At 39.7% G+C, this 26,676-nt stretch overlaps 1 protein-coding gene across 9 annotated transcripts in view; it reads right to left on the bottom strand.

The window, feature by feature from the left end:
* Positions 1 to 26,676, bottom strand: part of WDFY3 (WD repeat and FYVE domain containing 3) — a 167,008-nt gene that overhangs the window by 89,331 nt on the left and 51,001 nt on the right. For all 9 annotated transcript variants that reach the window (XM_051790880.1, XM_051790879.1, XM_051790885.1 and 6 more), the window contains 6 exons: positions 23,335 to 23,545; positions 16,555 to 16,678; positions 7,617 to 7,726; positions 6,390 to 6,551; positions 4,527 to 4,719; positions 1,239 to 1,425 (listed from right to left, as the gene is read on the bottom strand). In XM_051790880.1, coding sequence (XP_051646840.1) covers positions 1,239 to 1,425; positions 4,527 to 4,719; positions 6,390 to 6,551; positions 7,617 to 7,726; positions 16,555 to 16,678; positions 23,335 to 23,514 — 956 coding nt within the window. In that variant the 5' untranslated portion in view covers positions 23,515 to 23,545. The remainder of the gene's footprint in view (positions 1 to 1,238; positions 1,426 to 4,526; positions 4,720 to 6,389; positions 6,552 to 7,616; positions 7,727 to 16,554; positions 16,679 to 23,334; positions 23,546 to 26,676) is intronic.

Raw genomic sequence — 26,676 nt, 5'->3', positions numbered from 1 at the left:
CTAAACTTTGGCTGACAGTTTCTGGGAAACAACTGCACTTGAATTACACAGTTTTGAATTAATGCATTAGTAAATATAACATACTTCAAAACTCCAACAATTCCTTAGTAGGCATTCTAGCTTTTGTGGTATCAAAGATAATTTATGAATAATTTTGACCACGATCAAAAATTTCAAACGCCATGTCTATGTCTGGTACCCTTTTAAAACAAACAAAAATCCCTCAAAATTATGTAGTGGAAGATCTAGTTCAAATATTTAGGTGCCAAACCCCAGCATCCTAGTACCCAAAAATGAATGACTTGAGAGACGGAGATAACAGCATTAACATCTCTCATTAAGACCTAGTGTTTTTTAGCACCCTTGGCCTAAGTATACTTCATAAGGTACACACTTGTAAACATAATTTCCAAGTTTCCATCTCAGACTTGGAAAACACATATATTTCAACAGCTAAGCATCCTTCTTCAGATCTTCATATCCAAACAAAGCAACATACACTGATCATAGATTTTACACAAATAAAGCAACAGACACTAATTTGTTGACTGAGAAAGGAAAGAAAGAAGTTTCTTCCACAGAAAGAACTAAAATCATGGATAGATCATACGTCCAAGTTTTGTTTGGGCAGGCATTTTCATTACCATATTTTCTGATGCATTAGTAGCATCCTTAATAAAAAGTAAAAAAAAAAAAAAAAAAATAAAATACATACACACACATACACACTGATTCCCTTGCAACATGCACCCCACTTACATACGTGATTTTTCATTATGATAGCATGATAAGACAATAATATAATCACAGAATTGTTTAGGTTGGAAAAGACCTTTAAGATCATTGAGTCCAGCTGTTAACTAAGCAGTGCCAAGCCCACCACTAAATCATGTCCCTAGACAAAACAAAACAAATCCCCAACCAAATCCAAAAATCACTAATTGCAGCCAAAATTTTATGTTCCAAATTATTTCTAAATATTTAGTACCGTTGTTTTTAAGCATCTGCTCTCTTCACTAAACACAGAAATATTTAGTAATAAATCACTACTAAAGACTAAAAAGTTAAACAATGTAGTTCCATAAATCGAGAGAACCACATAATGTAATATCTTCATTCCATAATAATCTATAATCACTTGTTTGTTCAAACCCATTCACCACCTATTCTTTATTATGAAAGCTTTTTTAAAAAAAGCTCAGCTATCTGTCTGCATTTCTTCAAGCACTTTTACATACCTGAGGAGGAGGTCACAGAGGAAGTTGTATCCTTGCCATATCCTAAAATCATCCAACAACGTTTGGGATACATCACTGGAGTCTTTGAGAAAACAAGAAAGTCCAGCAAACATCTCAACTATTTCTAGGGGAGAAAGGTCATCAGACTGCTGCATGTTCTGGACACACGTGGACAAACATTCCTTTTCTGAAAAGAATTGCAATTAAGAAATTTAGGATTTTACTCACATCAATCACAACTAGAAGTATAACTAGTACTATAAATACAGTAATAAGGTAACTTATTCAAGTATCTCTTATCATGTAACATTGAGTATCACTGAGTACTTGAAGATGAGAAGGATCCTCAAGTGGCTTTGGATTTGAACTCTAACCTCTTTTTGCCAACCCCTTCCTCCCTTTTATAGTCTTTACCCTTGTAAGGAGGAAACTGTAGATTTTTAACTAGTTTTTAACTAGTAGATTTTAACTGGTTTTTACCTAAAAAGTCTGACCAGATAACTCAACAGAATAAAAAGACAAATATGGCAACTGTAAATAATTCTAAAACATAGTTTTTTCTTTTAAAATACAAAGCTGTACAAAACACTGACCTAAACTGTTACTGATGTTAGGTAAAACCCTACACATAAGCCTTTACACCATGTCTTTTTATCGCTGTTCTGGTTAGCATTTCTTTGACTGGTATCAAAGAGAGACAGCTTGTCTTGTTCTGCAGAATTCTCTCACTCCATCAGTTCATCGGTCAGTAGTAAAAGGTTTTCCCCAATCTATAGTGAGATTTTAGGTTGCACTCCATTTTAAAAATGTTCCCCCTTCAATTATTTGCTATTTTAACTTTGCAGCATGTGCAACGCAAAAGCATTAATCTTTCTAGCTAGACTGATAACAAAATTTCCCAGAGGTCAAATTAAAGCATAAGATAGTGAAAGGATGCTCCTTTGCATACGATGAAATGTCTTAACTTTTTTTCCCTGAATATGAGATGAGCCTCTTGACAGATGTTCTCTCTTAAGTCATGTTCATTTTTGTATTCAACAAGTGAGAGGGAACACTGACTGGTTTTAAGATTTTATTTCCCTTTCTAAAGAACCTAGAGTATCTTTTGACATGCCAGCTTCACTCCTCTGTGGATGAAGCCCACAGAAAAGAGATAATAGTAGTAGCTGTAATATGCCAAATGACACAGTCAAATGTCTAGTTATTTTCTTTGTTGCCCTTCATAACATTTTCACATATGCACATACACCTGCTACACTCACCAAAAACCCACCAGAAGACTGTTACAGATGTGGCAAAAAGCCTATCACCTTTTAAGCCCTCTCTGAAAATACTTAATTGATGACTATGCTGTGCTTTCGAGTGATATTTGTATATTCACATCTTTTTTACTGGAACTGGAAACACACTGCTAGCCCAAGAAAAAACACAGACTGAAATTTTCTGTGAAGTATTTGGGAGCAGGCTGAGGTATTTAATAAACCGTCAAAATGGTTCTTTCTGTGGAGCCTTGTAACTACTTGCTTTCCAGGGTGTGAGCAAACTGTGGGTTTCTTTTTTTCCAGTAGGTGTACACAGCTAAAATATATGATAAGGATGTTAGTTCATTTCAACAGTCGGTCCAATTTAAAAACTACAAATGCTTCTTTTATGTGGTCCTACAGTCTAAAAGCCTCAAATATAATATTAGAAACATTATTTTACCAAAGTTCCTAATCCAAGTCCTACATACCTAAACACCCATGCAGTTTTCAATTAATGCAACCTGAGTATTTTGTATGCAAAGCTGTTTCCAGGCAGCTCCAACACTGGTTTTCATCTTGTTTTGCTCTTCCAAGTTCTTTGTCATGAACCAGCTTGGCAACCTCCTCTTTACCAGTGTCTTGTAAGATATATGATGAGTAAACCACTACTTTTATTAGCTACCAAAATCTGTAAACAGCTAGAGAAATACCCCTGTACACTAGTTTCCATGCCTGCAACAGTCAGGATGCTGCTTGCCTCAAAAAAGGGACAGGAGGTAAAATGGAATGACTCTGGATACTTCGTTCTTTTGGTGGTTGGATTAAGCCCATGAGTTATTTTTAATTTGGCCTTCAGGATGCACACAACATGCAGTCTGTAAGCTGTATGGCAAAGTGGGGAAGACTTGGGGAAGAAATGCAGGCTGGTTGAACAGTCAGCAGTCTAGTCAGACAGCAGAGAAAAAGGGGCTGCAAACCCATCCAGCAGCCAGGCTCTTCCTAGTTGAGTCCCAAAATCTCTGCACTTGGTTGTGACACAGGCTCTAGGGCAGGCTACTTGTAAGCTTCCTAGGAGCACCAGTACTGAGAGACTGTCTCACCACAGCTGTGGTTCTCAGCCAAGTGAAGAGCAGCTTCCCTGGGCCAGGCTCTAGGGACAACATCCTTGGCTTGGGGAAGATGGGCTGGACCACAGGGCAGGAAAGCAGCTGCCTGTTCCATCCATCAGCACTTGGAGGTTTGTAGTCTAGTGTTTCTGTGCCCATGTTCCCTTGAGCATTTCCTAGTGACCATATTACACCAGTTTTGCTGTTACCAGGATATGCCACTCCCAATGTTCTGGAGAATGTAGAGTATATTGCAAATCAGCAGTAGTTTTAACAGCCTCATCCAGCCTTTTCCCGCAAAAGCAAGTTGTCTTGGAGAAAGAATCTTCTCCCAGCATACCCAAATTAGCTCTCCCTGGTTTGCATAATGCACCAGCATTTATTACAGGGCAGCAGCTTTCATGGCCTTCTAATAGCTCCAACTGCGTCAGCAGAACACATGGAGTTGGTTCCTCTTCCTGTGGCTTCCTCAGATGTCTCTACACTTTTATTGCCAGCTATAGTGGTACCCAGACAAGCAGCTGTAAACAGGGCACTGCTAGCCTGCCTCGTGCCTTTACAAGGGGCTGCTGCTGACAATTCAAACACAGGACTAAACCCAACTTATTCCTACTAAGAATTAATGCTCACAGCAAAAATGACAAATTTATGCATCTTCCCAATGAATATTTTTCCATACAGGCAGTTACTGAAGTTACTGAAAGCTTTTCGTTTTGCTCATCATAAACTCTACACCAAAACACGAGGGGAAACTCTATCTTCCAATGTTATACTGAAATGTGAATGAGACACACTCTCTCACTACACAAGGGCTTTGAAATTTCACCTGTATGTAAATATTATTGAGCTATTATTTTCATGCCTATTTCCTAACTAAGAAAACTGCAAAAGAAGAACAGAAAAGACCCCAACAAATAATACTGAAGAGAAATGCATACCATGAATGTATTTCACTACATTGACACTAAGGCCATGACGAGATATGGTCATTAGTACTTCTCCTGCACTCTTCCTCCAAGGCAGATTATAGGGAGGGCACCATGAGGTTATTGCACTGAAAAGAAGCTGGAGATCATCCTTTTGAGCCAGTTCTTCCGCCGGGGACACAAAACTGCACAATTTTACCAGGATCTGAAATAATAAGTCATTAAACAACTAGCATTAACACCCTGATCATTGCTATTTTTGCCTAGACTTAGGAAAAGATGAAACATTCTTCCACTTAGCAAACACATTAAAAAGAGTAACAAGCTATTTTCCCTTTGTGTGTTTCTGTATTTCCAACTGAAGACAAGGTTATTCAACACTTGGTTATTTTAAGTCCCAGTTCAGTTTAAAATGACTATCAAAAGATTAGCAGCAGAGTTCAAATCTCTTCACCTGACACAGCATACTTGTATGGATACCATGATATTCCATTCTTGGAGAATCTACCAGTTGCCTAGTTTACAATTAGGCTAAATGTTGCATTAGGTAGAGGCTCTGTGAAGCAAACTGCTGTATCCCTTCCTAAGGCAGGAAGAAGGCTATCGATGGGTTGTTGGCAGAGCAGCATCCCTAATATCTTAGTGAAATGAAAACAGCCAAAACAGCGTGTCAGGAAAGGTTACAGCAACACTGCAGACCTACCTCAATAACTGGCACCTGGATCTGAATTTCCAAGTTGCCATAAACAAGACAAAATGCAGCCACACAAGTGAACCTACTACATTGCTCCCTCTTTTCTGTGTGTTTTGAGGACATCTGATCTCCATTTTGTGTCTTGTGCAGGAAAAGCTGAGGCTTCCTTTCAGAAAACTAGAAGACAACTTTGGAAGGCTGTCAGCATCTGGAAGGGCAGGTCTGGAAGCTATCTGAAACCTCACCTATTCCATCCAGCCTATTTGAGAGCACCACTTTGAGTCCTTTGAAGAGGGAGAGAAAAGAGCTGAGCAGTAGTAGGTTGGGGGGGACCCTATGTGGTAACACTGGTCATTAACTCTGCTGATTGAAACACAACAGAGCAATTTCTGAAAGATAGGTTACAGCACATCGTGATTTCTGATTTGGAAGACAGCACCAAAATGCCTGTCAGACATTATACTTACAAATCCTGCCACTGCCCTCAAATTCCTGAAGGATGCAAGTTCTGACAGACCTCTATGGTTTTGCATACATGGCTACGATAACCTTGCACAGAGATGTACCCAATTTGCACACTGACACAGGTAGTGTGACCATTGACCCCCTTCTAACAGCAACTGTCAGCTCCTTCTAAAAGTTTCATCAGGAGAACATACAGGAATTTCTTTGCAGGATCTCCAACTGGAACTTGAGAAAGGAGCAAGTCAGATTAAGTCCTTGGTCTCCCTGGGAAATCTGAGGGGTAATTTTAATAGTAAGTGCAAGCTCAGATTGCTCTCATGTTTAAATTAGTCAGAGGGCTTTTTTCACATAATTATAGGGGAAAATAGCATATGTTATATAAATTATTATCAATACTAATGTTTTTCACTATGTTTATTTCAATCAGTAACAGCCAAAGATACCAAATACTAGGACCACTTAGATGAAAACAGAATAACAGTGCACATATTGCTCCTCTTAAGCATCTGTGTGGCAGAGCTGCATGCATTTCTGTGGAAGAAGTATTTGCCAAGGACAAAAACTATTGGAGGAGTGGAAATTTAACCTCATCTGTGCCATCAGTTTGTGAAGAATCAAGGAAGAGTAAAACCTGGTTCAAGTGAAAAGTTTCTGACTTCTCATAGCAGCATTTCCATTCCTCTTGCAGATTCCATGACCTATTTTACCTTTCTTACCTGTACAAAGACTTTCTGTAGTAGCGCTCGGCGCTCTGCGAGAGGTAGTTCATTCTGTGCTCCTCCAACTACCTCAGGCACATGTGGAAGGTCAAAAAACAGATATAGACATTTAACAAGTGTGGAAGGCACTGACATTGTAGTCATGCAGTCCACGGTTTTCTGAGGAAGAAGAAAACAGAACAAAAAAAAAAAAAAAAAGAACACCAGTTCAGCATATTACTCAATTTAAAAAGTCACACTCCTATAATGCAGTTGATTGAAATGCTGGTTTTTCTTTCTCACACCTTTGGTGAGGTATTCACGTGACAGTACAGATTCACCATCTATTTTTGAATGCCTACCTAAACAGTAAGTTTAAAAATAGGATAATTTATTTACAGGACAACAGCATCTAATTGCCACAGTTCTGAGCAGTCACTGCACAGGACAGAAACAAAACCTGTCAGTCTCTGCCAACAGAAGTTTACAAGTTAATAACAAGACCTTCAGCCAAGCCCTCATCAGTTATCTATTCTTTGTAGCAGTGGAGACGGGAGTGGAGGGGAGGACTATTCAATTTATGCTCTCACTTGCATGAAGGTATAAACTGGCATAAGGAGTAAGGTAGTAGAAAATATGAAAGCATCAGTGGGGAAAAAAAGACAAATTGGAATGGAGGCTGCTGACATACTAAAACACAGATAAAATGATGTGCTGAATTACAAAGGTAGATTAGAACAGCAATAACAAACCACGCAGCTGTCCAGCAAAGTGCCAGAGATCGGCTCCCTGGGAGGGCAGCACCAGAAGCAGAGGCAATAATGATTCACGGCACCACCCACTCATCACTGCTGCTGGCTTTGCTTTTTGCAACTGCTGTTGCCCTCCTTCAGTGAGGTGCCCAAAGTTCAAAGTCTGAACTATTTAGGTGAGTTAAATGACATGTATCTCATGGGGCACTAAGTAGCAGCATGCAAGAGAAGCCTTTGGGAAGCAATAGAAGTTGCATGCATAATTCAAAAGAACATTATAAATTAAAGTTCCAGAATGATTATATTTTTTTTAGGCAACTGAAACCAAGAAACTAAAGCAGAAGTCCCGTGGTAGTATAAGAGAAAAAGGATTTTAACACAGTAAGCAGAATATAGTTACATCTTTTAGTGAGTGTTCATGCAGTTCATTATATTACTGCTGTTGTCTCTCCCACCCTCCAATTTATTTTTAGCTTTGCAGTTTAAGACTAACCTGTCCTGATGAAGCTAGTAAATTGATTGTGGTGAGCAGCATCCAACCTCTACTTGCTTCTTCACTTTGATTGACCTCCAGAAACTGGACTATGGCACGACTTGCAGCCTCTGTAGGGGGCAGTTAAAAAAATGCAGTAAGAATTCAGTTTGATAGTTTGCAGAAGGGAACACGTCCTCTCCCAGCAGTCCCAAGTACGGAGCATAAATTCACCTCTACAACACTACTTGAAAAGAAGGACTAGGCTTAGGCCTACACTTTCCAGACACACATTCCAGTCGTCCACACGCACTTAGCTTTGACACCAGTGAGGTTGCAAAAAGTACGTTATTAGGTCACGCATCATCCTGTAACCAGACAGATCTCAGTAACAGGCAGCAACTTTTGTTTGAGTATTTTGGCTTTAATAAATACAACATAGTCCTTCCCAAAGTCAAAATGTCACTATCACTTAGTGGTCTCAGTGGAAAAAGCTGATATTCAATACCTGAAAAAAAGCACTGCACTGAAACAACAGCATGGAGAATAATGGGAAAAGATTGGAAGGAAGGAAAGGTGCAGAAAGACAAAAGGAATAAAAAACAGGAAAAAAGTAAAATTAAGACTGAGATCAGCAATTACAACATCCCCATCCTACATTTTTTGGAAAATGAAAACACTAAGAAGGTTAATTCTTATGATCCAGGGATCACTTCTGGAATTAGATGCTATTCCATATCAGTCAGAGTCCCAGACATATATTCTGCCAAGTAAACAAGTTATCAGCCTCAATAAATAAATGAACAGAAAATGTAATCCTATTTCACTGCTGCCTGAATACACACTTATGTTAAGAAGTCCATAATGCCAGTTGTGATGACTGCCCGTTACCTTTAAGGGAAACCTAAAACCACTTTGCATTAGTAACTGTGTATCAATCATCTTCAGTGCTTTTAGTGTCAAGAAGGACAGAAAAGGAAGGTGAACAGTATCTCTTAAAAAAAGAAATTGCAAAGGAATTTCCAATGCAGGAATAAATCCACAACTGAAGAAAAATCTAATTTTAATATTGGTTTGTTTGCTTCATCTGCTGTCAAAATTTCCCAGCACATACCTGTGACAGAGTTTATTCGAAAGTAAACACATTCCATAGGGCAAAGTACTTATCAAACTTCTAGCACTGACTACATTGAGAAGATAATTTTCTGAAGCACCAGACTGTAAGTTATGTTGGACTAAAAAAACCTATGAAGTAGGTGATCCTAGAAGATGTCTAAAACTGTTTGGTTTACATTCCTAACTTTAACTTTTCACAAGAGCAACAACCACCATGCGGAGCCAACATCATCAGCCATCATCCCTGGTGAATCAACGTAACAAAAGTCAAGGTGTAAAGAAACCCTCTTATCAACAGGAGGACAGCAGGTAGGTGAAGTGCAGAACTACCCTCTGCACAACAGCCCTGAGATCACGTGTGGAATGCTGCATCCAGTTTTGGTCCCAGTGCAATACAGGAAAGACAATGATCGATAGGAGGTCAACTGAGAGCCACTGAGATATCTGGGGGCTGGAGCACCCACCCTGTAAGGAGAGGCTGAGGAACCAGGGCTTGCTCAGCTGGGAGAGAAGACAGCCTTAGGCAAACTGAGCAGCACCTCAGAGTCCATGGTGGAGGGAGCTGCCGAGAAGCCAGAGCCAGGCTCCTCACAGCATTATATGGCTGGAGGGAAAGAAAAATTGGCTTAAATCAAGAGAGGTTCAGACTGAATATAAGGAGACATTTCCCCCTGCCCCAGGGACAGAAATGCACTGCAATGAGGCCCAGAGAGGCGGTGCTGTAACCACCCTTTGAGGTTTTCAGGACATGACAGGACTGAGCCCTGCGCAACCTGGTCCCATTTCACAGCTGTGAGCAGGAGGTCGGGCAATAGACCTCTCTTATTCTGTGATTTTCTCTCACACAGAAAAAGCTCTATTTGATGTGAAGTCTCTCTGAGATCACCCATGCTGGCAAGTTTCATTCTCTTCCAGTGCAAAGAGGATATATTTTTCCCTAAACCAAAAAAAAACCAAAAAACAGAGAAACACATTCAAGGTAAAAATCCAGATTTGTTTCATTTGTGCAATGGTTCTCCTATGTTTTTGTTTTGCAGACTTCCTCCTGTAACAGAATTTTGTACAAACCACTGGCTTTTCCAATTGTAATGCTGAAGTAAGGAGAGGCCCCTACTGCTTCCCTACATGAGACTGAGATAAAACAAAGCTTGAAATACCAACGTGAAAGGTAAAGCAATTTTTAAAACTCACACAAATGTGGACAAGCAGCAATTTCCCAGCATGCTGACCTGAAGCACCTGGTGGGCACTTTGTTTCCCCAAACTACCAGTGCAAAACATTAGTCAGGTGGTTGGGTGTACGAGCAGATCAATTCAGAAAGCCCAACAACCATGCCACATTTCCTATGCTAAAAGCATAGGCAAAATGCCAGAATTTCTGAAAAAGTCAGTTCTCCTAAATTCTGAGAGTCAAGCATGCCTAAAGCGTGCACTGCTTCTACAGTGACCATACCCCACCAGCCCAGAGTTAAGTGTGGTTTTGTAGGTCTGTTCTCTTTCTATCTGACCAAAGACAGAGCTGGGCCAGCACTCTCTGACTTCAGGCAGGTACAACTGGTGCCAAACAGGGTGTGCACAGCCTCCTTTGGGAATAGTCTCCAAAAGCCACCTGTGGACCAGGGTCTCCTTTAGTCATCTTTGAAAGCGAGACTCAGGGGTTAAGTCCATGCTTCTGAGGAAGTTGTCATGCTGCTGGCATCCTAAATGGCATAGCAGTTGAACATTATAAATAGCAGTTTCAAAACTGTCAGTCTTAATTAAGCACTACCTAAAACACAGACAGCATTTTAAGTGCTGGAAGACGTTCTCCTGTCATCTGCTCAGAGCAAATTTGATAGCACTATCATTTAAGATTAATTTCTATCATCAGCACTGGTCTTAATTTATTTCTTGTACCTTTTCCCAGGTCTTGAAGTGCTCGAGTCACCTTTTACTGTAACATCTTTTATGTGCACTACTCAGATGTCCTTAGCCCTTCAACTTCTGCTGCAGAAGAAACCACTCTAGGATTGGGATATCTATCTAGTAAAAACAGTAAAAAAGCAAAGACAAAAACCTATAAAATAATGTGTAAACATACATATTTGTGACACCTGTGCAAGCACGTACACGTAAGTACGAGCATGATTATGTGGTTACATGTTAATACACAGGAGTCAGGTTTTTCAGCATGGATTCAGAATATACAGGAGAGAGGCTTGGATTAAACACCAGCATTTGCTTTATATGTAAGAGATGACACAGGTCTTTGCATCCTGGGCTTCAGAAAACCAGCAGGTAGAAAGCAATGGGATTAGACCCATTCAGACTGCGAGCAAAAATCAGTACTGCACTACAAGCAACCTTATTGCCTATAGAAATAGCACTAAGGACAAATTCAGTACATGAAGCTTTTAGTTAGATGTTCCAGTACCTTAAACAGCATATAATAGTGTCATCAGACTTTTGTATAGCTTATTCTTATTCTAGAGTGGAGTAATAATGAAAAAAAGTCCGTGCATATGCCAAGGAGGGGGAAGATAGAGTGGGAGATATGGGTGGGTGTGTCGGGGAGGTGGTGAGGCTGAATTCAGAGATCCCTTCTCTAACTGAACCTTCAAGAAGTCTCTACTACTTCTTGTGGAGAATACCTGCAAACACAGATATCTAGAGTTACAGAATACAAATCACTCCAACTACCCACGTAGTAATAGAGAAGTATCAACCCAAATGAAAATGGGATGGCAAAACATCTGCCTTCAATCACCAGGGATCGAACAGGGCTGTCATCACAAGTCACAGATATGAAGTGGCTGATGCCTTTGCAGTGTGCAAAAATGGAGGGCTGCTCATCCAAAGATAAACAACTCAACTGTGCCAGCATTTAGCCTCTGTAACTCAGATGATAAAAGAATGGGCTTTCTAGGATCTCTTGGAAAGGCTCTCTACTGCACTACACTTACCTTCCATAAGATCTGTTAAAAAGCACCAACAGTAAACAGAAAGTTAACCAAAAGTAGTAAGATATAGAAGTCATTGATCAGAACTGACTCCTGATGAATAGTAGCTGATAGGACACTTCTTTTTGCCTTTCAAAGCCATTTCAATAAATTCAAAGTAGAATCGCCTTGTAAAGCAAAGTGAACCACAGGAAAAAGATACATATATAACGAAAAAGCCAAGACAGTGGTAGTCAGAGCATATGAGATTTCCATAGCATGTGAGATTTTCAACCTAAGTCTCTTCTCAGCAGAAGAAAAGTTAACTTACCAAAAAAGTCTGAAAGTTGCCCCTAGGTCCACTTATTTTATCAAGGAAGTTCTTCAACTCTTCAAAGAGAAGCAGACACTGCAAGTAACACTATGAGGAAAACTTCAGGCTCCATTGTGGGAGGAGCCCGAAAGGCTGCTTAGCAGTAGAAGATAAGAAGATTCCTTTAACTATCATCTGTAATTCACCCAAATGCAAGATGCACTGAGACAAATTACACTAACTTTTGGGTATTTAGGACAAATATTAAATTAGTTCTGCTGATGTGATAAACTGCAATAAAAATGAACAATAAAAACAGAGTTTGCAGATCAATAGAATTTTATGAAGAATAAAGGTAGGCACTGTCAGAGGCCAAAGATAAACCACTGATGTGATTTTCTGCAACAGTTAAACATTATGGTGATGAATGTTTATCAATTTGATCTCCCAAAGTGGTTTGAAGATGAGATAATGACAGTCTTTCACCAGATCTGTTAGAGAAGTGCCTAAAGAGGTTTAAAGCATATTCAGTGGTGAAACAGTTTAAGTAAATCTGTGAAATTAAGAGGAAAAGAGAGAAAGCAGGGGGCAGAACCACAAAAAACCTAAAAAACAAAACCAAACCAAAAATAAATAAAACAGGGGAAAAAACCCAACAAACCAAACAAATAAAAACCCACAATACCCAACTAAACAAACAAATAAAAAACCAAAATACCCCACGAAAAGACCACACCACCACAACATTCAGAGGGTATAAACAGTAACTGAAATTGTTGTTTCTGGAGGCAGGAAGGATTAGCTGAACAGTCTAGAAGTATAGTAAAAATAAATTTGGCATTAAATAGTAAATACTGAGACAATTGCATAAAGAAAAAGTTGTAAATACAAAACGAAGCACTGACTGAAGTTAACGAAGACACAACTAAATTGAATTTAAGAGGTGCATAAAACAGTGATATACACAGAATAGCACATGTAAAATCATTAAAAACCCCAAACTTTTGAAATTAACTTTGAGAGGAGGCTAAGAAGTTCCAGCCCAGTGCTGTACCATTTTGTTTTCTCACCCTTCAATTTTCTACCCTTCTGCACAGTTTCACAGATTGTCCTAACACTTACTTATACTCTGATTGGGCTATGACCTTCCAGGATGCAGGACTGCCCATCACTAAGGGAATCATTCTGAACCTCCTGGATTGCCTATGCCCTGTTGTGTTGTCCCTTCAACAGATATTGGGGTTGTTGAAGTCTCCCATGAGGACCAGGGGTTGTGAATGTGAGGTTGGTCCTGTCTGTCTACAGGAGCCTCATCCACTCCGTCTTCCCGGTCGAGCAATCCTCCAATATAACATCACCTGTGCCTGCTCTCTCTTTAAATCTGAACCATATTATCTTGGTCAGCTCATCCATCCCCAGGCAGAGCACCACACACTCCAGCTTATCACTGACAGAGAGAATGACACCTGCTCCTCATCCTCCCTGCCTGCCCTTCTTAAAGAACCTGTATCCTTCCATTGCAACACTCCAGTCACAGGAGCCATCCCATCCTATCTCCACGATGCTAGTATAGATAGCTCTGCAGTGTGTGCAGTCTCTTAATTTCTCCTGTTAATCCTCATGCTCTATGCATTTGCATAGACACATTTACATTTTAGCTGTGTCTCTGATGCAGCCAAACTACTGGCTGGTGTGACTGGAATTCCTTTGTGCTGCTCTTCAGATGCTTTCCTGCTGACCTGTGATCCCTCTCCAGGGCTCTCGGTATCACCTGCTGACACTGGCATCAAAGTGGTAGGAGTGGGATGGATTGAGGCTCCCTTTTTCCCAGCAATTTTAAAGACATGCTGTTGGAATATCTGCAAAATCAGACGAACCAATCGCATCCAGGATATGTCTTTTCAAAAATACATTAAATGAAAGTGTTGCTTCCCTTCCAGCCAAAGTAGCCATTAGTAACCACATTTATTAAAGATTCCAGCTGTCCCTTTCCCTTTTTTCAGAAGTCTTTTTCAGCTCTGAGCCAGATGCACTTGCTCCCAAAAGAAAGATTAATTTCAGAACTGAGACTACCCTAGACATAGATGTTTGAACATACATTTTACATAGCACTACCATAATTTTTGATCAATTCAACACAAAATTGGATTTATTTGTGGAAAATGTGGCAGCTAAAACTCTTGAGTATACAGGAGTATCTCAACCATGACCTCACCATCTTCTAAAACAGACTTAGATACCCCATGGCAAGGGAAACCATTCACTTATTCTCATAGATACAATTATTGCTGCCACCTGAAAATGCTCACTGTTATACACCAAAGACTTAAACGTGAAAGATAATTTAACTCAGTTTTAACTGCTGTGTTTTCCTTACTCCAAGATTACATCCATCCTAGAGAAATAAGACAGTTGAAACTGTAGTTGAACACACAACTACAGTGGCAATGTTAAGAGACCACTTGAGATAAGGTGCTGGCACAGTTACCACTGAATCACAAAACGCCGTTCTGAGGAAACTTGGACAGTCTGCCAAGAATAACTGAGATATGCCTCCACGATGGCAGGCATTACTCACACAGCTATTAGCATAAATATTCAAAGGCCCGATGAAAATAATTGCCCTGTGTTCCACTGTGAGATAGAGGAGGAAAAAAAAAAAAAAGAAAAGGAAGAAAAACCCCAACCACAACACACTGACAGGTAAGATTTGATCATACGACATTCCCCAACTGTAAAATACTGCCAACACATTTATAGAAATCAAGCTCTTGTAAAATTCTTTCCTTTCATTAAATATCTGAAGTTGAATTTTGATTATGTTTGCATGGAAAGCTAAAACAAGCTCAGCAATTTTGTAGACTTAAATGGTGCACTTCACACAAACAGGAATTTGCACTTGTATATTACCAGGGACATTTCCTTCATGTAGTTGTTTCTGAAGTTTTTCTCTTTTAAAAACATGCTAGGAGATATAAATACCTGTCAACAGCTATTAAGATATGCTCTATTGTTTTGTTTGGGACACAGAAAGAATGGAAGTTCAGAAAAAAAATAATGCAAGAACCCTCACAATCCATAGACACAATATTATGCTTTTACATAAAATGTATTTTAAACAGCCAATAATTTCTATTTTTAAATCAGTACCACAAAAAATGTATATCTAGCTCTAATCAGTTTAACACAGAAGTCTATGAACTATGAGTTTTAACAGCTTGTTAACTGGTTATTCTGGAGAGGACACTGCAATTCCCTAGTCCCATCAAGACTTGCAATGCAATTTACAGAACATGGACCTACCAGGCTTTCTTAAAGGAGGTATAAAAAGAATTTACTGACCAGAGTAACAGCAATCCTGCTAACAGAGGAAAAACAACTGTTTTCTGTTTTAATAGAAACACTGGTACTCATTACATTAAGGCTTAGAAGAGCCCCAAACCATCTTTTAAGTCATTGTGGTCAAGTTTTTAAGTGGGGGAGAAAAGAAGAAAAAACCCCAAAACAACCACTGCCAATGAAAATCAAGGGTAACAACTGAAGTAATAAAAACACAAGAATGGTTATTCCCAGCAGAATGCCACTGACAAGCGGGCATAACAGATGTTCCCCAGGAAGAAAGGTCAAGCGAACACCACCATTCTGCCAACACGGCTGTTGGACATTTATTTCTCCAAAATACCCACAGAAAAGACATTTTGCGCCTGTTTACCCATAGAGAACAGGTTTTGTCTATGATATCTGTTTAGCCATCTGGAATGTTTCACTGTTAGTCACTCTACTTAAAATGGAAATATATTGTAATTGGCACAGTTTGTGACTCCTGACTTCCTGCATAATAATTTTCACAGCCTTTTCCAGTCCTTATTTACCACCAAATCCAAGCTGAGAACTCAGCACAGATCTTAAAATTATCTAGTAGGCAAGGACTTGATACTTCTCAGAATCGTTCCTCTTCAGAAGAGGAAATCAAAGAGGAAAGCTAATGAACCATGCCTTCTCAGTGCATTGTCCTCAGTTATGCAACTCCCAATATGAGGTCAGGTTCTCACACATTCAGGGTTCAAGAGAACCAAATCTCACCCTGACATTTAATAATCAGAGCAAAAGAGAAGTCCACTCACATTTTTCTAGGGCTGGCAGCATTGGTCATAATGCAGGACCTGCTGTACTTTCACATCTTATTAGCTTCCAGGCTGGCAACTAATTTAAAATGCGTGGTTTTGGAATCTTAACATATCCAAGGGACACAACACACCACCAACAGGCACCTCAGGCAAGATACAGCAGCTGTCGACATGCATGTTCTTGGCCCTTTTCTCCTAGCAGGTCATGCAACTGAGCTCACTCCTCTCTCTTTGATCTGCTGTCAAGCTCATGGAACTCAGTTTTCTCTGCAACCCAGGGAGGAAACCTTTAACCTCCTCCTTTTCCCCTATCTCAGTCCAAAAAAAAAAAAAAAAAAAAAAAACACAACACACTTTCATTGCAGAGACTTCAATTTCTGAGCCTCCACAGCTGCTGTGAATGGCAGCTCATAGTATTTCAACTAATCTGAAAATCAAGAGGCACAGATGTGAAAAGCCCAAACTTGTGCCCCACGCAATAAATACCTGTAGATTTATTTGATGCTCTCCGTCGAATTTCCGTCACCATCAATCGTGACACTTGAGTAGTAAACTGCAGGAGGTCCGAAAATTTTTCTGTCATTGTACTTGGAGGAGCATTTCCAAACACCTACAACAAGAGGAAAATGCATGCATTAAAAAGTCATTCAGGTTACAAGGATCGTTACAAACTGCCATGTTCCTTTCTGAGGAAGTATTCCTATGGAGATTACAAGTTTTTGTTTTCATGATGCAGCAGTCATCACTGTGCTGGTTTTCACAGTGCATGATCTAAAATATATTCATAGTTGGAATTACGACATCATTCAGGGGGGTATGATCTGATGAATGAAAGGGAAAAAGAGATTTGCAAGTTTTCTTGCAAGATGAAAACCCCATAGAGGCCCAAAAGACTGGGACTGCACATAATGGGGTAAAGATCAGATACCAGATCAAATTCTTTAACTCCTTTACTATCTGCTGGACCTAAACACCCCACAGAGGTGCACTGCATGTACAGAATGACGTGTAAAACCTTTTAAAAGGAACTAGGAATTAGAATTGCCCTGTTAAGTCTTTCCTCAATAAACTGATGATGCCAGGAAGCCTCTCATGCTGCTGATACCCCAAGGACTTACTCTCCTCTTTTGAGATCTTCTTGAACGTAACAGCAGTGGGTTTTTTTATGAATTGTCACTTAATTCTAGTAACTTATTCTTCATGATTAAGTATTTATTAGGTTATTAAATCGTGTATTAAATCACATTTAACAGGGAGAAATGTGTTAATGCTGTGGCATTGCACTAGGCTGTGGAACACAACATTATCTCAAAATGGAGTTAGCCAGTTACTGCAGTAATTTACTTTTCATTCAAGACTGCACACAAAAAGTAGTCTCCATCCACACTTCCCATGTAAAACTTGCACTAAAACAGTCACAATAAACCCACAATATTCATTATCAAACAAAGCATGCAGTCCAAATTCTGGTATCACCTCTTGTGTCAGTGCTGAAGAAACAGAATAGACTGCTCAACACCTGAACAATCTCTGCTCATTTACATTTTTCTCCCTTGTAGCTATTTATGTAACCTTCAGGAGCGTCACCAGATGACAGTATTTTTTTAGTAAAACTTTTGTTCAACAGGTTATATTGGCCTCTCAGAAAGTGGATGTCATCTCAACAGTACAACTGATTTGGACTCCACAGTTATTTCACCCTCATCTCCTTTCTCTGGGTGACCCAGTTATACTATTACAGCTGAGCTGCTGACATACTTGGCTGAGGTCATTCTCAAGTCCAGGGACATCCACTGAAATCTGTGATTACAGCCAACAGAGATAATCATGGTGCCAACTTACCATGGAACCCCTAAGTTACTGAGGAAAACTCAAAAGGCAGAAGACAGAATAACCTTTGTCTAAGTTTGACTTCCCTTAGTATCAGTTGCTCTGGCACATCACAGAACAGCCAAAAATATTTTTCCTGCCTACTTGCACTGCAAAGTCATGATGAAATGGAGCCAGAAATACAACAATGAAATCGAACACTCTGTTTCCTCAAAACAAAAATAATTTTCATCAAAGGCATAAGTATTTCTCATCCAGAACATTTCAACCAGCACTATCAATAAAAGCAAGCAAATGGGAGCTGAGACATTACAGGCAGACAACTGTTTTAGGCAGATCAAGAAAAACACCTCTCATTTGAATCACAGAGTACAGACAACCCAAACTTCCCTAAATCTTTCACAAGACCTCCTTTTGCAGTTGTCTGCATCAGCTCCCAGTTCATCAGGGAGTAGCTAACTTCCACGAGGCTGTAAGAAAGGAAGAGGGCCCTTGAGGTTTGCATATTCACTGACAGAATATAAGCAAGATTATCTAGATCAGGATGCACATTGGCAGAGCATCTTGTCATCACTAATTGTTTAAAGCTCTTCCACTCAGACCAAGGGAAGAGGAAAAACTAATAGCCCTGTTACCTGCCTGAGTTTGCTCAAATTTGTCAGCAGACCCCAGGAAATGCAGAGAGCTCAAAGTTACATTGAAAGGTTAACTGAGGTCAACTGAATTTTAATTAGTTGTCCCAAGTTTGCACGAGGTAGAATAAGCATTTCCATTGGATATTTATATCCGTTTTGACTAAAAATGGTAGTAAAAGCCAGGAACAGGATATTACACATTTTACCAGTAAATCATCTTTTTAATAAGGAAAAGCAAGGTTCTTTCAAGATAATGTAAACAATGTACCACTTATTCAAAACCAGCCCCTTCATCATCCCATCCACTTTTTTCATATACTGCAAAAGCATTACTACCACGTCGGTGGAGCAATGCTTCTGCGAACTCGTGGAACTCTGAAAGGAGCCTTTTGAGTACTCTTCCACAGGGCCAATCTTTAATTGTTAATTATGCACCAATTTAGCTTTTCATTACTATGTGATTCATCATTTCATAAGCCTCTCTGAACAATGAAGAAACAGGAACAGTCTGTAAACCCATTCATTACCAGAACTAGAAAGATGGTTTTACCTACAGCACATTTGAGACATTCTCTATCTATAAACCAAAGTTAAGAGTGCTTTAGCTCTTCTGGATTTACTGATTAAAAATCCTCAAAATATCAGGAAGAAAATGAAACTGCATTTCACCCAAAACTTCAGATATATCTGAAGAGAGGGAAAAAACCTACCTCCATGGTTAAGCATGAAAGCCTCAAAAGAGCTCCTGGACACACTGGTTATTTAACTGGCTGCCTGTTGCCAGCCATTTGGATGCCTATGGGAAGCAGGCTTACCTTCCTCACTCTAGATCTCTGCAGTCAGTAAAAATAATGTGTCTTCCACCCTATTTACTGGATTTCATGCACAGACACCCTGCCCCGTTTCCAACCACACACGTGCAGCTCCCACTTCCAACAGCTCACTACTGTGGTTTAAGAGACGTTCTGGAATATACATCAAGGTATGGCAAAGTTTTGATCTGAGCTCCACAATTTATTTGGAGTCCTCTCCTAACACAGACATCCCAATCCTGTAACAGATAATGCTTTTATGGTACATCATCATGGTCTTTGCTTAAGGCACTAACACAAAAGTACTCAATCTCTCTTAAAAATCTTCAACAGAATAAAAATAACTATGCAAAGTAACTGAGGGATTCAGAGTCTTAATTTGAATTCAGTTATTAACTGATCGCTTAAAACATTTGCAGCTAAGTACTATGTTTGAGAAATAAGGAAATTTTTAGAAAGGAACTTATACCAATGTTTTTCCTGTCAGCAAAAGATTCCTTTCTCAGAGGGAAGTCACCTCAGAATTTAGAGTGAATGAAGATTTACCCTATCTGCCACAGAAAATCTCTTCCAAGACTCTTCAGAAAATTAAATTTCTTCTGTACTATTTTTTATTCCAATCAATTTCAGAGTTTGTCTTGTTATGACTTGCAGAGTTACTAAAAGCTAGAAAGATTGTTCCAAAACAAGCTGTACCATCAACAGATGACACTCTCTACGAAAAAAAAAAATAGATAAGCCAAGGAAACCTCAGCAGACTCTACAGGTAAACATCAAAAGAATAAGGTGGCATTAGCCAGGAATCTTAAAAGGTAAACTGTGAAAGTAGAAACAGCTGACATCACAACTGCTCAGCCTCTTGAACACAGGATGACAAGAATGCATTTATATGAAAGGCAAGCTAAAAAACCCCCTATAATAGTGACAAGATGAGATCTGACTGACCAAGAAAAATCAGTTTTGTTTGGGTTACACTAACAGTGTGTGACAAATGATAATGGTTATCAAGGACTGTGAGAATGGAAGTGAAAGAGTACAAGCAATGCCTGTTTCCCGCAGTGTGCCAGGCTATGATCCACATTTTAGAGATTGAAAACTGAAGTGACAACATCTGGCAACAGCCTGTATTTGTGGCATGAAGGACAACTCCAAGAAGGTCACAGGTTCAAAACCTCTAGAGATTGAAGATAGCAATGTTAAAACCAAACAAGGAAACTGAGAGGGGAAAAAAAAAAAAGAGGAGGAAAACAACCAAGGTAGGACTGAAAAACAAAACATGGCAAACACAAAACAATGTGTCTTCAGCATCAAGTTCACTTCATTATAGAAGGGTACAAAAGAGTCTCTAGGACTTGGAGGATAGAGCCCATCCTCAAAATTAGATGGATTCTGTAATAATAGAATAGAAAAGAGACACAGGGAATCTGGGGAAGGAAAAACTACTAAAAACAAGGGAAAAACTAGGAACTAGGAAGAAAGAGTAGCCAAGATGTATTCACTCAGAAATCACAGAAACCATTAATCTTTTCAGGAATCGAAACGGCACCTGAGACTACTTAGGCAAGAGCTGACTTTGACAAAGTAAGAAGAAAACTTGGGGCTACTGGTTTGTTTTTCAGAATGCTTCAACACATGAGCTGAATGAAGGACAGTGAGAGAGAACAATGGTGCAGAGACACGAGCAACTACAACTAGGTTTCAATGGAGTCCAGCAGAGGGACTCAGAATGAGGACACAGCCAGCAAGTGCTGTGAAAGACGGGGGAGAAAGTGCAGCAAGAAAGAAAATAGGAAAAAAGGCAGAAGCAATGGAGAAATTAGAACCTCTTCTTTTTCATCTCTGAAGTCTAACCAAAATCTCTCCTTAGACTGCTGTAGAGAAATAGGATGTGCACTGCTACACTGGTTTTACTCAAACCCAGTTATATCACCAACTGCAATTTTCAGAGGTACAATGCTACTGACCAGTAGCTACTTGGTCACAAAGGCCAAGAAAAAAAAATGTTCTCCACCTGCAGATCACAGCTAAGTGCTGAAGCAGCTCTAGTGGAGGAGCCTCTTTTCCAGAAGCATCAGCCACCTGTAACCACCAGGGGGAGATTTCTAAGCATAACAGCATCAAAATAACCTTCATAGGCTCAAGGCAAGATTAAGTTTCCACTGTGCTAATTTGTAAAAAACAAATTAAGAAAGTCTATAACTAAAGGGCATATAATCCAAGTAGATAAATTAAAGAGGAAGCAGATGAACTGAGCTTACTTCTCCCACAATCACGCAACAGGTTACCCAAAGAAATAAGACCTAGGGTAAGAGAATGACATTTAGGTGATCTATCCACTAAAGCATACTACTTATTAGACTGAAAATCCTATTAATCTTATGTCCTTACTAGGATTAATTTTTCTTCACAACACTCTCATAGTTCAACCTCAGCTGGCAGCTAAGCACCAGACAGCCACCTGCTCACTCCTGTCAGGTGGAATGGGAGAGAGAATCAGAAAGGTAAAAGTGAGAAAACTCGTGAGTTGACATAAAGACAGTTTAATAAGAAAAGTAAAAAGCTGTGCACGCAAGCAAAGCCGAACAAGGAGTTCATTCACTACTTCCCACAAGCAGGCAGATATTCAGCCATCTCCAGGAAAGCTCCATCACACCTAACAGTGACTTGGAAAGACAAATCACTTTGAACAACTCCCTGCCTTCTCCTCCTTCTTCCCCATTTTATATGCTGAGCATGGCACTGTATTTATGGGATATCCGTTGGGTCAGCTGTCCCGGATGTGTCCCCTCCCAGTTCCATGTGCACCCCCAGGCTCTTTGCTGCTGGGGTGCGGTGAGGAGCGGAAAAGACCTTGACTCTGTGTAAGCACTGCTCAGCAATAACTAAAATATCCCTGTATTATCAACTTTATTTCCAAAACACAGCCCATATTTGCTACTGTGAAAAAAATTAACTCTAGCCCAGCCAAAACCAGCACAAGCATGCAAGCACACAAGCAGTGTCTAATACCATTATAAGCCATACTGTCTGCAAAGCATCCAGAGAGAAAGTTGTATTGATTTTTCTGTGGAGCTTTTGCATTTCAGTTTTTGGATTATTCCAGTTCTTTATGGTATCATATACAAGCACAAATCCATCACCCAAGAAGAACTTCAGGAGTAAGGGTTCAGGTCACAGCAGGTTAAAAAATAAGAAAGCTAGATCTGTACCTACTGCTCTTTCAAGACCCTAAAACTACCATCAAAATTATTATTCACAATAGAGTGGCAGCGTAACTGAGTGATGTAAGACATCAGGAGGATTATTCATTTAATCCAGTGACAGTTGCCACAGTCCTGTCTCCAAACAAAATCTCAGTGCCTGAGCACAAGGGAGTAGTCAAATATGAATGCCACTGCAAAAGTGACTATTATATTTTCCCTACAGATTGCATGTTCAAAATCTCCCTTATCCAAGAAAGGGGATTCAAACTCAGTACATAGGAGAAGGTTTACAAGGGTGAAGAGAATATAGAGAATATATCACATGAGGAGATTAAAATTGTTCAGCTCAAGTAGCCCAGCAAAACCAAGCTGACAGGAGATACTATGACTCAAAATATGCAATGGTACAATAAATGCAAAGACGAGAGAAGAGTTATTTAGTGTCAAGGACAGTGCTGTCACAAAAAAAATGGGTATAAACTTGCTACTGAAGTTCAAGTTGGAAATCAGATGACTCTGTAATAACAGTGAGCTCTGCACAAAAGCTCTGTGTCAGTCTGTGTACTGTGGATTGCACTTGAGAAAAAGGGATATTAGAAGAAAATCTCCAAAGGCAAGTTTATGCACTAACACAACAGTATGTGACGAGAAGGGGAGAACTGAAAAGATGCCAGTGGAATTTTGTAAACCTTCTGTTGTGCTAGAACCAAAAAGGTCTTGGGAATACAAAACATGAGCAGTCTAATTCAAGTAAAGAAAACACCTCTTGCAGATTCTCCAGCTTACCCTGTTGAACACTGGTAACATCATGTAAAGTTTCTCTTCCTGCTCTTTCTGGGTCATGTGCCGTGGAGGGTGACAGAGCTCTGTGAAGAGGCGCCGCAGATGCATCAGGCCCAGTGCGTTGTCCTGGGGGCTACACTCTTCCTGCCGCGGTCGGCCCATGATCCTCTTCACCATATTCATCTTGACTGACTTTTGGAAGCTCCCTTGTATCCTGTTCAGAAAGGAAAATGAACTTACTGAGTACGAGTACAAGAGACTGAGGCATCATTCCATCAAAGCCTTTAAATGGATGGCACCCTCTCCCACAGTACGTACCACACTGCAGTTAAGAGCTAATTTTATATGCCAGGCATTGATTAGTATGCGCCTGGAGGATTTAAAGCCAACAACTTTTGAAAAAGATCCGATACCCTTCAGCAGAAAGCACGGCTTGCCAGGCTTTGAACACTGCAAAATGCTTTGGTACTTTTTATTAGACCATTTTTACAATTCTTAGGTGCACATTCCACATCTTTTACAGCAGTGTTATCTACTTATTGCAAAGTATTCTCAAATTAATTCTAGAATAAAATCAGTACCAGTTATATACTTTAAAATCTAATCACACAAGACCTTCAAACTGTTTCAGACATTGGTTTTATCATAGAGAGACATGCTTAAATTTTTTCCTAACTTTCCTATGGCAAACAGACAAAGCTATCCAATGGAGCTGTCGTCCATCTCATACCTCAGCTACTGGGGGCCTGCAGAATAACACCTCAGTCTTCTCTTGAAGCACAAGAAAACTTGTTTTATAATCATAGAATGGTTTGGGTTGGAAGGGACCTTTAAAGACCATCTTTTCCAGCAGACATCAGGGTGGCTGAAGTCCCCTAGCAGATTGCTTTGCTCTATAAGCATGTGGATCCCATCTCTCCCCAGCAGCCTGCATTCTTTGAAGAATGTCCTGTTATCACAGAAGTTACAGCTCTGGGCCTGTACTCCAATCCCTGACTGGAAATATAAAGTAGAAGATCACTTGGGCCCCTGTCCCCCTCACTCATGATCTCAGGGCTCTGAACTCCTGCTTGATCTTGCCCAGGTTCAGCTTTACCACATCATGTGTGCCCAATTTTTAAAACATCCCATTGATACAACATCTGTATTTAGTCCTTTATTAGTCTTCGAAACAACACAGACCAAATCTTCCAAATGTGAGACTAAAGCCTGTCAGGCAGGATCTTGCACAAGAGCTGTAAGGGTCAGGGCAGATAATCCCTCAACACATGTAGCAAACTGGACACTGCAGCAGAAGGGACTATTCTCACAGCGAGGTTCAAGAAAGCAAAAGGGTAAGGGAAAACAAGGGAAACTGTTTCGGCTCCATACCCAAAGTTAAGACCACCAGCAGTGAAATACTCCACAGAATTGTAATGCCCTACATCTCTTTGCTTAAAGGCAGTCAAAAAACTAAAGGTCAGTAGCAGCTATAAGAATTATTAAAGAGTAGATAATGCCTCACAGCAAGAAAGTTAGAGAACTTAATTATTTCAATTATCCAAAAGAGATGTTACCATGAAGGGTCAATTATTAAAAGGAGAAGTGATGATTCCAAAAGTGCTGTGATTAAAGCAACAGGGAAGAAGAACTCAAATCCAGAGATTAAGTTGCGATGAAAGATGATAGCTGGGTACTAAAGCCAGGAAAATAAGACCAATAACAAACTGGAGTTATGCCTGTAAAAATGAAGATAATCAACTACTAGTAGGAAGCATTGATAAAAGAAAAATATTTTCCCCCTAACCCAAGAAAGAGATACCTTTTTGGAATACGTTCAAAAAACAGCATTTTACTAACACAAAAGAAAAAAAAGGAACTAATTGCTACTGAACATTTTGGTACTATGCAAAAAAAGAATTTATGAAATGAGAAGCCATCAAAAACCCCGCACCAATGTACAAGCTAGAAACTGTCAGCCCATGCTGGAAACGTGCATTGGCTTTTTACATTTGAAGAAAAATGAGACAGAACTGCAGTTGTCTTTTAGTGTATCGTCCCTAAGAAATAACACAGGTAAGACTTCAAATCAGCATGAATCATGCAGCTAAAAATGGAGGTGTCTCCTCCAGAAACCCAAAGCATTTTCCAGCTTCTCAGTTTGGGAATTCTTCTCTCGCTGTAACAACACGTAAACTAACAGAATACCACACGTGAGCTCAAAGAGCCAAAGCTTCACTGTCTAAGCAGCAAGAAAAAAAGCTGTATTTTCTTTTTCATAAAATCTTTTAAAGATAATGTTTTATATTTCTTTTTATGATTAACAAAATGCTGAGAACTCTAAATCCAACACCCAAAATGATATTGTCATCGAATCCACCACTGCCGTAGACTTTTGCTAGTGTGGACAATTTCTCTTTTAAATCCCATTGCTGTCTTCAGCCTAAGCACACACTAGAACAGGTATATGCACTTGTTCAGCCACATAGTTGTAGCTGTAGATGGGGCAATTATCTTACAGTCAGAGAAGTCCAAATAACTGTTACACATTATTTTCCTCGTGTAACAGGAGTCTACTGGGACAGCATCTCCAAGATGAGATCTATTTACCTCCACTGGGGCAGTTTTAACCCAGAGGGATGACAAATGCAGAGAACAATTGAAATACTCTCATTTTCTTAATACAGCCATGGTCCCTTCTTGTCTATTTCCATAGTATGATCAAGTATTAAACCTCAATGTAAAAGATGGGGCAGAGAGGAGGGGAGAATGGAAATAACACAGTATAAATAACATTCACATTGATTTAATTTTGGCTTTTTTTTCCAGAAGTAATCAAAAAAACACTACAAAAATCAATATACTCCCTGTGTGTACTTAACTGAGTTAGAACTCCACCCCCCACCACCACCAAAAAGAAGAAAGTCAACCCAAAAACCAAACAACACACCAAAGCACCACAATGCCCAAGGAATTTCAGGTTACTGTCCCAAAGACACCCTTGCAATGCTCAAGAAAACCCTCCTAGAAGACATTGCCTTGGGAACGCTCTTGACAATAAAATATTCACTTCCTTGATATTTTTCACAGATACAGAGTCCATGCTGCATTGTATGAAGCGAAGACGGGGTAGTAATACTGATATTTACACTTGGAGATCTTTACAATACACGATTCTTTTCTTTAATGATATTACCTGCCCTCTGGACCTGTTTTATCTGGCAGTATTTTCTGCTCAGTCTTCAGAATCATGGAAAGTCTACCCTCAGTTTCACTGCAGATCAACCTGAATGTACACACTACATAAATTTCAGAGTAGTTACTACTTGTGGAATTATTCCAGAGTTGAATCCTACTATGTTCCTG

This window comes from Manacus candei, unplaced genomic scaffold (assembly GCF_025592945.1).
Source record: "Manacus candei isolate 608988 ecotype Guabito, Panama unplaced genomic scaffold, ASM2559294v1 h1tg000028l, whole genome shotgun sequence".
NCBI lineage: Eukaryota > Metazoa > Chordata > Aves > Passeriformes > Pipridae > Manacus > Manacus candei.
The sequence above is the reverse complement of the archived record's forward strand: the minus strand, read 5'-3'. Positions and strand labels throughout refer to the sequence as shown.